Source organism: Sorghum bicolor, chromosome 1 (assembly GCF_000003195.3).
Source record: "Sorghum bicolor cultivar BTx623 chromosome 1, Sorghum_bicolor_NCBIv3, whole genome shotgun sequence".
NCBI classification, from domain to species: Eukaryota; Viridiplantae; Streptophyta; class Magnoliopsida; order Poales; family Poaceae; genus Sorghum; species Sorghum bicolor.
The window spans coordinates 7951843-7968811 of NC_012870.2; the positions used below are offsets into that span (position 1 = coordinate 7951843).

The following is a 16969-nucleotide window of genomic DNA, read 5'->3' on the forward strand; positions in this document are numbered from 1 at the left end:
ACCTGGCAGCAAGCGATTAGGAAACCGCCACCGCCTTCCCAGGCCGGCCTCCAGGCCTCTCCCCCCGATAAAATCTTCGTTCGTCGCCGTGCCAGCAAAATCCGCGCACGCACCAATCTCGTCTCATCTCCTCTTCGTTCATCTCCGAAGTCACGTACCCAAAACACCTCGAGTACCGCATCCGCCATGGCCCCGCCCACCTCCGCAGCGCTCCTCGGCCCTCCCGTGGCCGCCCTCAACACCAACATCGCTGCTGCTGCAGATTCCCGGCCCACCAGCAAGTCGTCGTCGTCGTCCTCCGACTCCGACTACGACTCCGATGACTCATCCATGGCGCCGTACGGCGGCGTGGCCAAGGAGGCGTCGCGGTCTGGTCGGGCGCTGGCCTACGCCTCGTCCGGCGACCCGTGCGTCGACTTCTTCTTCCAGATCGTCCCTGGCGCCACCTCGGCCGCTGACGTGGCGGCACTCCTCGACGTCGCCTGGTCCCGAGACGCGCGCACCGCGCTCAGGCTCGTCTGCCACCTCCGCGGCGTGCGCGGCCTGGGCAAGGGCGATAGGGAGGGCTTCTACGCCGCCGCGCTCTGGATGCACGCGCGCCACCCCAAGACGCTCGCCGGGAACCTGGCCATCTTCGCCAGGTTCGGCTGCCTCAAGGACCTGCCCGAGATCCTCTATCGCGTACTCCACGGCGACCGCAAGGGCGAAGACGGTGACCGCAAGGGCGAAGACGGCGACCGTCGCAAGCAGCGGAACGTACACCGCCACGGCATCAAGCGCCGGCGCAGCGACCGCGAGTTTCTGGCTGCCAAGGAGACGAAGCGCCAGGAGGAGGCGCAGCTCGCGCGGTCGGCGCTCTCGCGCTACGAGTCCGACGAGGCTTTCCGCTTCCTCTACGATGGCGTGGCTGAGATGTTCGCCGAGATGCTCAAGTCCGACGTCGAGCACCTGCGCGTGGGCGACACCACCAAGATCGGTCTCGCGGCCAAGTGGTGCCCGTCGCTCCGCTCGTCCTACGACCGTGCGACCCTGCTCTGCGAGGCCATAGCCCGCCGCATATTCCCGCGCGAGTCCAGCCAGGAGTACCTCAACATCTCGGACAAGCACTATGCCTACCGCGTCCGTGACCGGCTCCGCCGCGAGGTGCTGGTGCCGCTGCGCAAGGCCCTGGAGCTCCCGGAGGTGTACATGTGCGCGTGCAAGTTTGAAGAGCTGCCGTACGCGCGGGTGGCGTCCTTGGCGATGAACAAGTACAAGGAGGTGTTCCAGAAGCACGACAAGCACCGCGTGGCCGGCTTCTTCGACGAGGTGCGCGCCGGTCGCGCCAGGATGCCCGCGGACGCGGTGCTGCCGCACGAGTTGATCGCCGCAGCCCTTAAGGGGGAGCACGACGAGGCTGCCGAGCTCCAGTGGCGTCGCATGGCGGCCTCTCTATCCGCTGAGGGGCGCCTGGCCAACTGCATCGCGGTGTGCGGGCTCTCCGGCGCCACCACGGACGCCACGGACATAGCGGCCTCTGCAGCCATCGCACTGGGGCTCCTCATATCTGAGCTGAGCCAGGAGCCGTGGAAGGGGCGCGTGATCACCTTCAACGAGACGCACCAGCTGCACAAGGTGCTCGGCACGAGCCTCAAGGAGAAGCTGCGGCCGCTGGTGGAGTCCATGGGGAAGCATAAGAAGGGCGCGAACCTGCAGGGCGTGTTTAGCAAGATCTTGCAGCTGGCGGTGGCCGGCGGGCTGTGCAGGGACATGATGGTGAAGAGGGTGTTTGTGCTGAGCGACATGGACTTCGACGGGTGGACGGGCACCGCGTCACTGTGGAAGACAGAGTACCAGAGCATCTGCGACAAGTTCGCAGCCGAGGGATTCACGGCGCCACAGGTGGTGTTCTGGAACGTGGGGACCTCCAAGGCCTCCACGCCGGTGGTGGCAGCGCAAGAGGGCACGGCCCTGGTGAGCGGCTACTCCAAGAACCTGGTGAGACTCTTCCTGGAGGCGGATGGCGAGCTAACGCCGGCCGCGGTCATGGCGGATGCCATCTCTGGCCCAGAGTATGAGGCGTTAGAGGTGTTCGACTAAGTTTTTTTTTTTTCGTGCACATGTGTTCCTGATCTATTGCTGTTGGCAGACATATAGTGAAGAAAACTCTCAAAGAAAAGCTGTATGCAGCAGTTTTTGCTGAATAGGGTCTTCTGGTAGAACCACGTACTTTGTAGTCTCAGCATATGGTATTCCGATATGGCATAATTTGAATCGTTTTGAATAAAGTTTTATCATCTTCGATTTGCTCTATAGATTTGTTCAGTTTGCAAGCACTGTAACTAATTTGTATGTTGTACAGTACTAGGGCATTGCTGTTCTATGCCATGCATGGTACTGAATGCTGGTTTTGTTGAATCTAGTAATTATTAGGATAATATACATGTTGGTTAATAGGTTTAGTGAGGTAGACTGCAACACTAGTATCTTCACAGATATAAACAAAAAAATACAAAAGATACGGGCAACAAGAAAACAGGGCACAAGTCTCATGGTTCAGCAGGCCTCAAAAAGTTAAATGTTACTCCCATCCCACATAATTATGGAAATAATCTCAAGCGACAGCATGGACTGAGTTAAGTCCTGCTTGCTATATGTGTTTTCCAGTTTAGCTAGGCTGTTGTAAAACTCTACATTTTAGATGGGCTTTCTATTTTACATAATGGGAGTTGCTCTTAATACAAATCTATTCAGTGAGACATATGATTGCACCGTCACAATGATTGCACCGTCACAACAGCTCTCTCGCCTTCCTTCAGCCACATCATTGAAACATATTTCCCATCCAATATTTATGGCTGCTTTCAGACTTCACAAGAACTTTACAGAGAAGAGCTCTATAATAATTAATCATTTGAATAAATGTTATGGTGCAATTACCTTGATTAACAAAACGTTGATCCTTCTTCTGTAGATTCCTCAACTATCGACTCATCAAATAGCTTGACTTTGTACTTGACTATATAAATCCATGAACAACTGTCATAAAAGATTACAGGATACCAGTTAAGCATTGGTATTCAAATACAAGAAACAGTAAGGAGTAAGACTATTTTGTCATGGAGTGTTCACCTGTAACTTCATCAAGATCCCCTGTTTGCCTGTTCCCTCCAGTTGACAAAACTTTCTTACAGTTCCACCATTTCTACTGAACCATGATAATAGCTCTACCTCAAAATGTAGCTCACCAGTAGGAACACTTGAAGCACTAGAATCTACATAAGCCAAAGGAGGAAATAGTGCTTTCTCTCCTTTCTTCATTGTACTGATTCCACGCTCTAGACCAGCTACCACATCACCTTATTGAGAAAATAGAGTAAGATCCAGATTCAATCATGAGGAAAACCTTATCTCAGAAAATAAACAGCAGTGAAAATACGACAAAATAGGAATAGAGAGAAATGATTTATAACAAACAACTGGGTCCACCTGTAATTAATCAGTAAATAGGTATCAGAATTCAGGATCACAGTTAGCTGGAAATATTGGAAACAATCAATCAGCTTCAATAATCCAAGCACAGATGCAAGTGATCTACCAGTTCATACAAACACTTGTCAAAAGCAGGCCTCTGCCTTTCTCTAATGCAACGAAATTATTTAAGCGTGGACAACCAAGTATCATTAACACCTTTTTATTTTTTTATTTTCTGGGGGGGGGGGGCGGCGTATTCAGAGAATAAAGAATACTTCCCCTACTTTGTGCCTCTTTGTTCTTCTACTTTTATCTACCGTGTTGATCATGAGAGGTAGAGAAGGAAATGTCCTATCCTAATTGATGGCGACGTGTTTTACAACATGTAGAAAACGAAACCTTAATATTCAAACATTACTAACTTACAAGTTACAACAGTATCATTCATCAGTGTTCAAATCCAGTTAACTTGGATGCAAATTTCACTTTCTTTTATGGAAATAGGAGGGATTACCCCCTACTGTAGATTTTATTAAAACAAAAGGAGAAGAGTTCAGGCTACATGTTCATGAAACAAAAAAAAGACAAAATCATGAAATTTTCACTTTTGCTCATAGAACAGTGCATGTTGTTTATCCGTTGTTATATTATGAAGAGAACAAATACAAAATCAACAGATAAAGGTATAAAAAGTCCACGCCCCTATTACTACGTCTAAATCTAATGGGGGACTTGGAGTGATCAACTTAAGCACTCAGAATGAAAGTTTGCTCTTGAAACATCTTCATAAGTTTTATAATAGAATGGACATCCCTTGGGTTCATTTAATCTGGGGGAAATATTATGCCACTGGCCGATTGCCTTCTCAAGCCAGGTTTGGATCTTTTTGGTGCCGTGATGTCCTGAAGTTGGTAAACTCTTTCAAGGGCTTGGCCAAAGTGTCAGTAGGAGATGGTTCTTCTTGTTTCCTTTGGATCTCTGGAGTGGTGAAATACTGGAAAATTCTATGCCACAGCTCTTTTCCTATGCTAAGAACAAAAATATTTCCCTACAACAAGCATGTCAAGCCCAGCCTTTTCAAGATCTCTTCCATTTGCCTATGTCAGTTAAGGGCTATCAGCAGTTTCAAGCTTTGAAATTGGAAATTCAAGCTCTGCAATTAGTCCAGGAGCCAGATTCTTGGATCTATATTTGGAATACAAATATTTTCTCTTCAAAAAAGGCTTATGCACATTTAAGTGGAAGACAGCAGACTCACAGAGCTTACACTTGGCTTTGGAAAGCTTGCAGTCAAAACAGTAGGAAAGTCTTCTTTTAGCTTCTCATGAAAGATCGATTAAATACAAGAAATCTGCTATCACGGAAAACAATGTTCTTGGAGGATTATAATTGTGTTCTATGTAACACTTCAACTGAAGAGACTCTGCATCACCTTTCTCTGGATTGTCCTTCTGCACAAAACATGTGGAACACTTTGGGTTTCGATTCACAGTTTTTAGATGATCCTATTGAAGTTCTTGAAACATTAAGAGGTCAGTTAAATGTTCCATTCTTTATGGAAATTATCATTTCAATGTGCTGGGCTATCTGGTCAGTCCGAAATGACACAATCTTTAGACAATTTGCTCCGACAATACAATCTGGAAAGAGACATTTCAAGGCAGAATTTGCCACAGTTATTCTGAGGGCAAAAAATGCTTACAGACCACTGATTCAGTTATGGATAGAAGCCTATGTGTAATAGCCTTGTTTTTCTTTGTTTCTTTCTTTGTCTCTTGATGGGGAGTTAGCCCGTTCGCTTGTCTTATCAGCCGTACTTTTTTTGCCAACCAGCAGTGTTTTTCTCTCATAATAAATCAGCCAACAGTAATTTTAGCCATGACTTTTCAGACCAGCTCATTAGGGATTAATCTCTCTGTTTACCCTAAAAAAAATCTAATACCACTACTACACAAAGGCTCATCTCGGTAGGCCCCTTTGTTACCGTGCTCCGGTGGTCCGGTTCTCTCGTGGCAGCTCAAGTGCAAGCTTGACAAACGGCCAACACAGACATTCTCAGACAGTCAGACTCCGTTGTCCAACGGGGACATGAATGAGAAACGGGTAGTCTCTCTTTTACCGATCGACTAACGAGTAGAGTCAAGATAACTGGGCTGGGCGCGGGCGGGCGGGCAGCCTGCAGATTTCGCAGCCCGTTATTGAAGTCAAGAAAGACCCCTTTTTTCGGTCCAAGAATATTTCGTCGACACGTCCATACTCCACGATCGGCGGCGTTCGACCGGACATGTCGCGACAGAGTTTTTGCCTGATCATTTGGGAACTGCAGACAACTTTCATTCGCAGGGCAGCAAGACACCGAGGGTTTTTTTTTTTCTAGCTTCTCCACTCGTGGTACTCTAGCACAATTCTGCTGGTGAAACAACTATGCTTTACGGAGACTCCGTTCACTTGTTTTATAAATTATATTTTTATAGTAATTAATAATATTTTTTTATAATAAATCAGCGAATACTATTTTTTATAATTTTTTACACCAGCGAGCAGGCTCTTCGCCGCCTCTGCTGCAAGCGATCAGTGAACCACAATAGATGAACGGCTGCAGAGCCCAATCCGTACGAAATTAAGGAGGCCTCGGACGGACGTGTACGTCACGTATAGTATTACTTTTATTTACGTTTCTTTTGATCACCAGTCACCACACAAACAACATATATATTTATACTGTGGTAGTGGTACTAGTACACAGTGCAACGCAACGCCGGCCGGCGCTGAACTTGAGCTCAAGCCGCCGCCGGGACGGCGACGCCAGCAGCCCTGCGAGTGCGAGTGCGAGCCGCGGTCCTGGCCGACGGCCCCACTGCGCAGCTCTTGCTCCGGGGCCCCATCAGCGCCTGCGCCCTCTCGGCCTCGTCCAGCACGAACTCGCACGGGCTGTCCTCGTCGATCCGTCCGATGGCCACGCTCTGGCTCCGCGGAGCCTTGGGTGGGCCGGCGCGGGTGGCCATCCTGATGAGCTCCCGCACGTCCTCCTCGGTGCCGCCGCCCGCCGCCGAGCGGTAGAACCCGTGGCTCTGGCTCCGCGGCATCGCCACCAGCCCCACCGGGCCCAGGCCTCCCCGGCCCCCTCCGCCCGCGCACGCCGCCAGTCGGCTCACGTACAGGTCCCGCGCGCGGACCAGCACGCGGAACGGCGCGCGCACGCACCGCCCTAGGATGGTCAGCGCGCGCGTCGGGCCCCTGCTCGCCGTCGTCGTCGTCGCCGTTGTTGCCGCCGCCACCGCCATGGTCGTCTAGCTGCTGGCCTGGATCGAGGGATGAATCAAACGTACGGGTCTTTGTTTCTCTTGCTGTCTTGCACGTCGGACGTACGCACGTAGCTGTGCTCTTTGGAGCGAGGTGGCAGGCACTTTGGAATGGAAAGTGGCGGTGCACACGGCGGTAACGTGCTGCCAGTGTCCAGTTAGCCGGGGCTTTGATGTGTTATATAGGTGGAGGACATGCGACTCGTTCTACACGGCGAGTGGCCTGTCTGGATGGCTACGGCGGACTCGGTAGGGAGTACGTTAGTTTTGACCCGATGCCCGTCTCGTTCTTGTTGGTTGTGCGTGACTGAACTCACGAGGCTGGAACGGGAATGATGTTGTGATTTTTTAATCAAATCAGGGGAACGGCATGTTGTTGGCTTGACGTACGGTGATGAGGGAGTCTCTTGGTCGAATTGGCCTGTTCAAGTCAGACGGGCGCGCGGGACTGCGGGAGGCGCTGCTTGTGTGTGGATGGACTCGTAAAAAGTCGCACAGATCGACGGAGTCAGTCGGTCGCCCTGAGGAGAGAATCAAAGCTACTTTATATACGGGATTTCGTCACGCTAGCTAGCCATGAGTTGCCCTGAGAGGTCAACGGACACGGGTTTTATGATTTTCCCCCAGTTCGTTACTAGCGACACAAGAAACATCTTTGTGTACGGCCGTGCAAATGTAATGTGCCGTGTGCATGCAGATACAAGGAAAAATTGCAGCCATGTGGGTGTACAGTGCCAAGTTGCTACGGCGCGCTTCCTGGAGAACGTAGCAGTCACGTCAAGCATTCCAGCGAGCAAAATATACCATGCAAGCTGGCTATTTAAAGCCACATTTAATCAAGATTTATAACCCAAAAAAAAATATTTGTACGTGCAAACCTAATGTTGCAACTAAATACGAGTACGGTATAATTAATTAAAAAACAAATAGATGCTTGATCGCATGGCTCAAATACAGTCCAGACCAAAGACATTCATTCCTGAGTCACGGGTACATTTTCTCTTGATGAAACAAAGAAAAAAAACGAACAAATAAATGCTACAACAAACATTTTCTTTCTTCCTTTTTTTTTGAAGTGGAACAACAAACATTTTATTGAAACGAAGAAAAAGAAGGAGACATTATTCCTAGCTTTTGTGCAGATTCTGTGTAGGCCCTTCGGAAGCCTAGCAGATGAGGCCCATATCAAGCAGCCCAGCACAAAGGTGTAGCGGCCCAGTCCGACAAAGCCTGGATTCGAAGCGCGTGGATTCAAAACGAGCAAGCCCAAGGCCTTGCCATGTTTGTCCCTGTCCTCGTCGTCGGTTATCCAAGCAGTTTGGTTTAGCGTAGCAGCTTTCCTTCCCCCAATAATGGCGCAGCCTCAAGGCAGCTGGCAGCTGCCATGTCCCATCAGGCCATCACGGGTACGTCGGGGACCTTCATGGCTGTATCTCGTCGTCGTCCCGCTAGATCCGACCGAGCCAGATGATTTCAGCCGCTGGGTCCGTCATCCGTGCGACGATGATTGATGCAATTATGCAAAGCACACGTACACTGTACGCGTCCGCCGCCCCAATCGTGTTGTCCGGCGAGCAAAGGCAGCCGTACGTGCTCCGGTACACGCTTCCCAACCGCCGAGATCGCGTGATCGACCGGCGACAGACAGCCTCGCGCCCTAGACCCGGCGACAGAGCAGGGCCCTCCAAAGTCTACACGCATCGCGTACAGGTGACTGTACAGTGGCTTTAATTTAGTCGCTGTCCTCACATAACCACGGTATAATTACTCTGCCACGAGCTCGATTCCGACGTGCGTGCATGCTCCGGTTAGATGCGTGCCTGCCTGCCTACCCACTGCTGCAAGGACGACGTAACCACTACCAGTCACCGCTCCCTCCTGGCCTTCTTGAGCGGCCTCAAGGGATCCAAGTAGCGTTCGCCAGTCACCGTCGCGTCGTCACCACACAACGAGTTACAAGTAGCAGTGACCACCTGATCCGAAAAGCAACAAGGGGACAAAATCCAAGCGTCGGAGGGAGCATGGACATGAGGAGGCGCCTCTCGCTGGCCCGCGTGCCAGCGGTGGCGACGATGGTGGTGGTTATGCTGCTGTCGCTGAGCTCGTCCTTGTGCGTGTCGGCGGCGAGGGCGGAGCAGCAGCGGCACCCGGTGGTGCTGATCCCGGGCGCGGGCGGCAACCAGCTGGAGGCGCGGCTGACGGAGGACTACAAGCCGTCCAGCCTCGTGTGCCGGGTGTGGCCACTCGTGCGCGGCCGCGGCGGCTGGTTCCGCCTCTGGTTCGACCCCTCCGTGCTGGTCGCGCCGCTCACCAGGTGCTTCGCCGAGCGGATGACGCTCTCCTACGACGCCGACGCCGACGACTACCGCAACGCGCCCGGCGTCGAGACCAGGGTCTCCGACTTCGGCTCCACCTCCACCCTCCGCTACCTCGACCCCAACCTCAAGTAGGACTGCATGAGCATTATTATTTCCCATTGGCACTCTTTGGCAGTGTCCCGTGACGTGACGAACGACAACTGATGCGTGCTGTGCATGTGCAGGCTCCTGACGGGGTACATGAACACTCTGGCGAGCACGCTGGAGGAGAAGGCCGGCTACGAGGAGGGCCGCGACCTGTTCGGCGCGCCGTACGACTTCCGGTACGGGCTGGCCGGGCCGGGGCACCCGTCGCAGGTGGGCAGCGCGTACCTGCAGCGGCTCAGGCTGCTGGTGGAGTCGGCGTGCGCGGCCAACGGCGGGCGGGCCGCGATCCTGGTGGCGCACAGCCTGGGCGGCCTGTTCGCGCTGCAGCTGCTGGCGCGCAGCCCGGCGCCGTGGCGCGCGGCGCACGTGCAGCGCCTCGTCACGCTCTCCACGCCGTGGGGCGGGTCGGTGCAGGAGATGCTCACCTTCGCCTCCGGCAACACGCTCGGGGTGCCCTTCGTCAACCCGTCCCTCATCCGCGACGAGCAGCGGTCCGCCGAGAGCAACCTGTGGCTGCTGCCGACGCCCAAGGTGTTCGGCAACACCACGCTGGTGGTGTCGCGGAGCCACAACCGGTCCTACTCCGCCAAGAACATGACGCAGTTCCTCCGGGACATCGGATTCGAGCAAGGCGTGGAGCCGTACCGCGCGCGGATACGACCGCTCGTCGAGGCCCTGCCGGAGCCCGGCGTGCCCCTGACGTGCCTCGTGGGCACCGGCGTCGTCACGGTGGAGAGCCTCGTGTACGGCGACGGCGGCTTCGACGAGGACCCCGAGGAGGTGGTCTACGGCGACGGGGACGGGACGGTGAACCTGGCCAGCCTCGTGGGCCCGATCAAGGCCTGGTCTGACTCGCCCACGCAGGTCGTCGAGGTGGTGGAGCTGCCCAAGGTGTCGCACTCCGGCATGCTCAACGACAAGAGCGCGCTGGAGCAGATCATCAGGATCGTCGATTCTATAAACTTCAACACCACGAGCTATCATCAGTCCTCTTAGAGCAACTCCAACACTACCCTAAACTTCACTTGGCAAATCTTGGATTTTGCCAAGTGTAAAGCTCAAATGCCAAGTGAAAAAAAGAGGCTTCTCCAAAAGTTAGCTATTTTTGTAGCAAATTTGGACTATCTTGTGATTCCTGAAAAAAATCAGAGGAACTTTTATGCAAAAGTTGCAATCTATTTAAGGCATGCGTGCATGCTGAATGTGTGGGTCCCACCGCGTAGGCAGGATGCCAAGCGCTCCCAACGCTCCTAAATTTGAGCCAGTTGGCCCTCTTTTTGCCAAGCATCCTATTTTGCCAAGTGCATATAGGGTAGTGTTGGAGGAGCTTTTTCCATGTTTTGCCAAAAATTAGGATTTGCCAAGTGCATATAGGGTAGTGTTGGAGTTGCTCTTAGACCTTTGCATGCACATGTGTTCTCAATCCATATGTTATAAAGTGGATTGGAGTGGATATTAGTTTAAGTTCCACTTCAATCCACTCCAACACGTATACATATGAAAATTAGAACAAGCCCTTGAAGTTGGTAGACAACTATCTATGATTTTTTTCACTTCATTAATCATCGAGTGCTGCTAAATTTTTTATTTGGAAAAAATATCTGTCTTTCCCGGGAGGATTGAGATTTGCGTATGTATTAGAGGATGCAAATGCTTGTTGTTCACGTCGACAAGCCATTTTGTTGCAAGCAAAACGGAGAAGAGAGGAAAAGTACCCGTTATGGCCATGTTCAGCTCTTCCACAAATCAAAGGGATCGGAGAGTACTTTTTTCGCTCCAAAATAAGTGTTATTTTTACTTTCCGAGAAATTAAAATGTTTTTAGTTGACATTATTAAGTAATTTGCAAATACTTTACATTATTAGGTTTATACGAAGTGAAATGGCAAACTAATAAAGTAGAGTGGACTCAATAATTCTTATTTGTTCGCTTGAGCTTATCAGCCGAATCTATCAGCCATTTACAATAAATCAGCCAACACTATTTTTTGTCATAGCTTACCTGCCATGGTTCAATTTTATCTTCATCTTTTTAACCATCACTTAATTTAATAAGAGTAAAGTCCATCACCGGTCCCTAAACTTGTTCGGGTGTGTCATTCCGGTCTCTAAACTCGTAAAATGATTATTTAGGTATCTAAACTTGTTCAGTTGTGGCATTCTGGTCCTTAAACTTGTATATCTCTCATGTAGGTCCTCAAACTTGTTCAGTTGTGTCATCCCGGTCCCTAAACTTGTATTTAAGACTCATCTAGATCAAAATAGGCAATCTAAAAACTTTATATGAAAAAATAACTCATAATTTTTTCATATGAACTCAAATAAAGACAAAATGTATATCAAAATTGTAGCCAGCAACACGATTTACAACTTTGTAGTTGAAATTTTTTTTAATTAAAATCATTTAGGGTCTCAAATTTTTTTTATAAGTTTATAAATTTTAAAATTTAAAATTAAATTTTGTTACACTAAACGATTTCAAATAAAAAACTTTTCAACTACAAAGTTATAGATCGCATCGAGGGCTACAACCTTGCTATAAAGTTTCTCTTCATTTTTGTTTATATGAAAAAGTTATAAATTATTTTTTTAATATAGAGTTTTTAGATCGCTTTATTTGACCCAGATGAGACTCAAAACCAAGTTTAGAGATCAGGATGACACAAATGAACAAAATTGAAGACTTAAATGAGTGATTTTTAAGTTTAGGGATCGGGATGACACAACTGAACAAGTTTAGAGACCGAGATGACACAGATGAATAAGTTAAACGGATGACACAACTGAACAAGTTTAGAGACCGAGATGACACAGATGAATAAGTTCGAGGACCTAAACGGTCGATTTACGAGTTTAGGGACCAGGATGACACGACTGTACAAGTTTAAAGACCGGTAGTGGACTTTACTCATTTAACAATTTAACTACATAAATAGCTACATGAGTGGAACTTACTGAAATAGATAAAACTGAGAAACTTTAGACTCTGGCACTTTTAGATCTTCCCTACCAGGAAAACGTCACTTGCATCATAAATTGACAATACTATAGAGGCAACTCTAGCAAATCTGGTTAACCAAGGAAAATAATATTGAAATTAAAAAATTATCTATGAATTACGAGAGGGGTTAGAAAAAGAAATTAACAACTCAGCAATGATGAACTTAGCATCTTGACTGCCTTCTAGCTAGCAATATTTATAAATGTACACAATTAATCCGGCTATAAATTAAAGATGGGCCTTGCTAAGGTACACCTATTACCTCATACGAGGTAAGATCTTAAACAAATCTTAGCCATTGATTTTTGATATGCATATAATAACAAAATAGTTATTAATTAATTAAAATATTTTAAAAAGAAAAATATAAAAGGCAACAAACTAAACAAATGCGTAAAATATTTGCTACCCAAAAATAGCTCGTTTGTTGCTATAGATACCGATCAATGACATGCACTCAAAGAAGGCATACAGATGTAGCGTGCTGCGCACAAGGCAAGGTGGTGCCTAGCACCGTTCCGGACCTGACACGTACAGGTACAACATGCATGTTGGCATGAAAAAAAATATAATAAATAATTTAAATACCAATACGTTTAAGACTGATTTTCTTGTTGTCACGTTGTAGAAAAATAAATATGACTAACCTCTAGATACAATTAACGTTGTACAATAAATAATTGAAATATCAATACTAATAATAATTAGAATACACACATACATTTGTCACGTTGTAGAAAAAATACGACTAATGTCTAGGTACAATACAATTAACATTGTGACAAGTTTGAACTTCTTATAGACAAATTTGAAAACGTTACATATCATGTTGGAAAACATGCATACAAATCCATGCCATTACATGTGTGCATGCATGCAGGTTAGATCTAATTGATAGATATTTTACCTAAAATTTGCTTACTTTCTTATTTCTCAAAATAAAAAAATATATTTCTCTTATTACCTCTTAGGAGGTAATATTTAATTATATCTATTTAGATCGACGGTCCACAGTTATTTGGGTGTACCGTAGCAAAACCCATTAAAGATTTTAGCTTCACCAAAATGAATGGAAGAACTCTGCATTTCCTGTGTCCAAATGCTAAAGCGCAACTACTGACTAGCACTAGAAATTTGAATAACACATTATTGCAAATCATTACAAAAAACTTAACATACAAAACCAAAAGGCACTTCAACAAAAGGAGTATATAAAGCTCAGCGAAATTTATGGACTGTTCTCACACCCTATAACGTGGAACTTGTGATGTTGTAATCAACAAGTAGGGAAGGCGATGCCTGCGCTGGCGGAGCACACGCGCCGCTCGCTATGGGTGTTTAGCAACAGGGATGCCGTGAGAGCCGAAGCGCACGTGGCATGCACCTCACCCTGCTCCCTAAGCCTGGAGAAGGTCTCCACGATGGTGAGCTTGGTGACTGTAGCGCCGCAGTTGACCATGGGCATGGATGTGTCCATTCCGACAAAGGGCCACCGCCAAGCACCACCTCCATGGGGTCAAGGAGCAGCTACCAAAGAGGAGGCATCGGCGTGGTGGGCGGCAGTCCGAGGGGCGAGCACAAAGAGATGGAGGGGGGCAGCCTTGATTGCAACCTGTGATTTTGTGAAGGAGGCCCACCCGATGCGACCAATGCTGATTTTTTTAAAGAATTACACAGTATAACGCAGACACCCACAACACGCACACACTCATCCCTATAAATATATCTACGCAAACCCTATCCCTATGGACACCTTTGATGGATTGAGCTGGTAGATCACGAGATCGACGAAGTGACCACTAACGCTTCGCCGTCGACGAGGACGTCGCAAAGCACAACACTGTTAAATACTAAAATAAATTCAGCAAAATGCGAGCATCCGTATCAAGTTGAGAACTTAAACTCGAATGGCTAGTCATTTCAAGGAACTCAACGATGCTCGTGTGGGTTAGCACTAGGAATACGAGGATTTGATTCTTCGGCCATTATGTCTAAATGGGTTAGGTTATTGTGTTAGGCCTTTTGGTTTGGCTGCTCGGGTATTAATGTGGATCAGCCCTTAAACCAGGTGTGGTGTGGAACAAAGCCCGCGCTGGGGTGACCTCCCCTGTTCGGCTCGAATATGCACTTGGCTGTTGGACTATTGGCGTGAGTTAGTCGATGGGGGCGTGTTTGCAACCCTGTATTTGGCCGACTCAGCCCACTTGATATGCCCAGGCCTAGCAAAGCAAGCCCCTACTCCTGCAACTACTCATGTTTGCGCTCTTGTACCAAATGAGCCTGGTTCGAGCGAGATTGTGTTTGCTTTACTTGTACTAGTAGATATGCTTACCATATATCCAACGAGTGATAGCCTTACCACCTATCATTCTCTTCTCTATCCTCTCTCGTAAGTCGTAACCTTCACGACATCTCCTTAGACCAATCGAATACGATGACCCCACCGTCCTCTAGGGCGATGCAAATCTTCTGCTCAGGTTCACGTAGTGCCGCTCCTCGGTGAGCAGACGCTCGTTGACGCTGTCGAGCAGGACACCGCTGTCCTCAAAAGACATGGACAGACAATGCAGCAACACACAACGGTTGAATGGCGTCAGGCTGGTGAAGAGAACCCACTCGCCTGCGACATCTCCGCACACGTCGTAGTCCTCGGATTCCTGGGACGGCGATGTGAGGCTGGTCTAGGACGAGGACCAGGAGGAGAAGGAGGTGGCGACTGTGGCGTGAGTGCGGCGGGGCCTACGAGCGCGAGGGAGGAGGGAAGGCTGACGAGGAGGTCCAAGAGAGAAGCGCAAGGGGCGGCGAGACAGTACGAGTAGTGATGGTGGCGCTGCCTCCGCTGGCGCCTCTGGAGGATGAGGAGGAACGGGGTCAGGGTGGGCACGACGCCATGGCGAGGGAGACGCAACGGAGGAGGGGGCGGGAGGCGTGTTGCATTAGCGGCGGCTGTGGCGAGACACCACGAGGACAAGCCTTGGGAGTAGGAGCGAGCGGCGGCGAGGAAAGCCGGTAGCGGTGGTCTGGTGGAGGAAGACGCTAAGAGGATCGAGGAAGAGGTTAACCAACTCACGCATGGCGCTCCCATCGACTCACTTGACGCCCAGTTGGGGCAGGTTGTCAAAAAACAAACCCAATCTACGTTTCTCATCTCTAAAAAAACGATTCACGCACCAAAAGAAGGCAGGCGAGCGTGGCCACGTCGCCTACCTTTCTCGGCCGTCGGATCGGGCTCATGAACGGGCGAGATCGTGCTCTCCTTGGTCATTTTGCAAAAAAAGCCCTCCAACTTTATACGAATCAATCCGCAGTCCACTTCCCTCTCTCATATATTCTTGCAAAAAAACCCTCCAATTCTTCAGAAATGAACCCGCGGTCCAGCCGCTGCTCAGGCCACGTTATGGGCCTCGGCCCGCATCGCCGCTCGGCGTTGGGCCGAATTGGGCCCAATGGCCTTTTCCATTTTCCAGCGGATTTATTATTTATCTAAACCGGCTGAAACATTATAAAAATCATAACAAATCAAATAAAAATCAAAAAAATACCAAACCAAGTTTGTTGTGCTCTACACAACTAGCACTACACTCTAAATACATAGTATCACATATTTTCATGGAATTTAATTTGTATAAATATAAATCTATCGTACGATATCCATATTACTATATCAAAATTACTTAAAAAATGCTTTTCTCTCTTAATAAAACCGTCGGATCGGGCTCATGAACGGGCGAGATCGTGCTCTCCTTGGTCGTTTTGCAAAAAAGCCCTCCAACTTTATACGAATCAACCCGCAGTCCACTTCCCTCTCTCATATATTCTTGCAAAAAAACCCTCCAATTCTTCAGAAATGAACCCGCGGTCCAGCCGCTGCTCAGGCCACGTTATGGGCCTCGGCCCGCATCGCCGCTCGGCGTTGGGCCGAATTGGGCCCAATGGCCTTTTCCATTTTCCAGCGGATTTATTATTTATCTAAACCGGCTGAAACATTATAAAAATCATAACAAATCAAATAAAAATCAAAAAAATACCAAACCAAGTTTGTTGTGCTCTACACAACTGGCACTACACTCTAAATACATAGTATCACATATTTTCATGGAATTTAATTTGTATAAATATAAATCTATCGTACGATATCCATATTACTATATCAAAATTACTTAAAAAATGCTTTTCTCTCTTAATAAAAAAATGTAATAGTTCTCTTCCAACACTTAGGATAATATATTATATCCTCAAATTTCAAAAAAAAATAAAAAACCAAAAGAAAAGATAGTTAAAAATCACTGATAATAAACAAAAAGAGAAGATAATTAAAAATCACTGCATCTAAATATAGACTAGGAGGCTCACCGCGTGTTACACTAATGCTCCTCTCTCTTAGTAAAAAATATAATAGTTCTATTTGAACACCTAGGATAATATATTATATCCTTAAATTTCAAAGAAAAATAGGAAAACAAATAATAATATACAAAAAGAAAAAATAGTTAAAAATCACTACATCTAAATAGTATACAAACAAACTAAACACTACGAATAAGTAATATAGACTGGCAGCTCACCACGTGTTATACTGTGGACTGAACAACTGGTTCACTCCACGAGGTCTATATAACTAATACTGCACTGTAAACACATAACATAACATGTTTTAGTGCAATTTTATTTCTATAAATGTGGATCTAGATTTCTCTAGAGTTTTATATAAATACTTAATAGTGTTACTGTCTTTATTAGAATTGTTAT

The 16969-nt window shown here is 47.9% G+C and overlaps 3 protein-coding genes and 1 long non-coding RNA gene across 4 annotated transcripts; 2 read left to right on the top strand and 2 right to left on the bottom strand.

The window, feature by feature from the left end:
• On the top strand, positions 187 to 2079 carry LOC8060531. Its single transcript, XM_021461051.1, has one exon. It carries the CDS (start codon positions 187 to 189, stop codon positions 2077 to 2079), a length of 1893 nt encoding a protein of 630 aa, XP_021316726.1.
• On the bottom strand, positions 6196 to 6894 carry LOC8059955. Its single transcript, XM_002466477.2, has one exon. The coding sequence runs from the start codon at positions 6735 to 6737 to the stop codon at positions 6234 to 6236; it is 504 nt and encodes a 167-aa protein (XP_002466522.2). The 5' UTR covers positions 6738 to 6894; the 3' UTR covers positions 6196 to 6233.
• LOC8060532 (lecithin-cholesterol acyltransferase-like 1) lies at positions 8442 to 10778 on the top strand. Its single transcript, XM_002463894.2, has 2 exons — positions 8442 to 9201; positions 9298 to 10778. Exons 1-2 carry the CDS (start codon positions 8555 to 8557, stop codon positions 10214 to 10216), a joined length of 1566 nt encoding a protein of 521 aa, XP_002463939.2. The 5' UTR covers positions 8442 to 8554; the 3' UTR covers positions 10217 to 10778.
• On the bottom strand, positions 15926 to 16852 carry LOC110432055. The gene is made up of 2 exons (XR_002449537.1): positions 16786 to 16852; positions 15926 to 16198 (listed from the first exon to the last, which is right to left on the bottom strand). It is a non-coding gene; the product is annotated as an uncharacterized LOC110432055 (long non-coding RNA).

Coding starts and splice junctions, on each gene's coding strand:
- LOC8060531 (XM_021461051.1), top strand. CDS start 187: ATGGCCCCGCCCACCTCCGCAGCGCTCCTCGGCCCTCCCGTGGCCGCC.
- LOC8059955 (XM_002466477.2), bottom strand. CDS start 6,737: ATGGCGGTGGCGGCGGCAACAACGGCGACGACGACGACGGCGAGCAGG.
- LOC8060532 (XM_002463894.2), top strand. CDS start 8,555: ATGCTCCGGTTAGATGCGTGCCTGCCTGCCTACCCACTGCTGCAAGGA. Junction 9,202..9,297: donor TACCTCGACCCCAACCTCAA/GTAGGACTGCAT, acceptor GTGCATGTGCAG/GCTCCTGACGGGGTACATGA.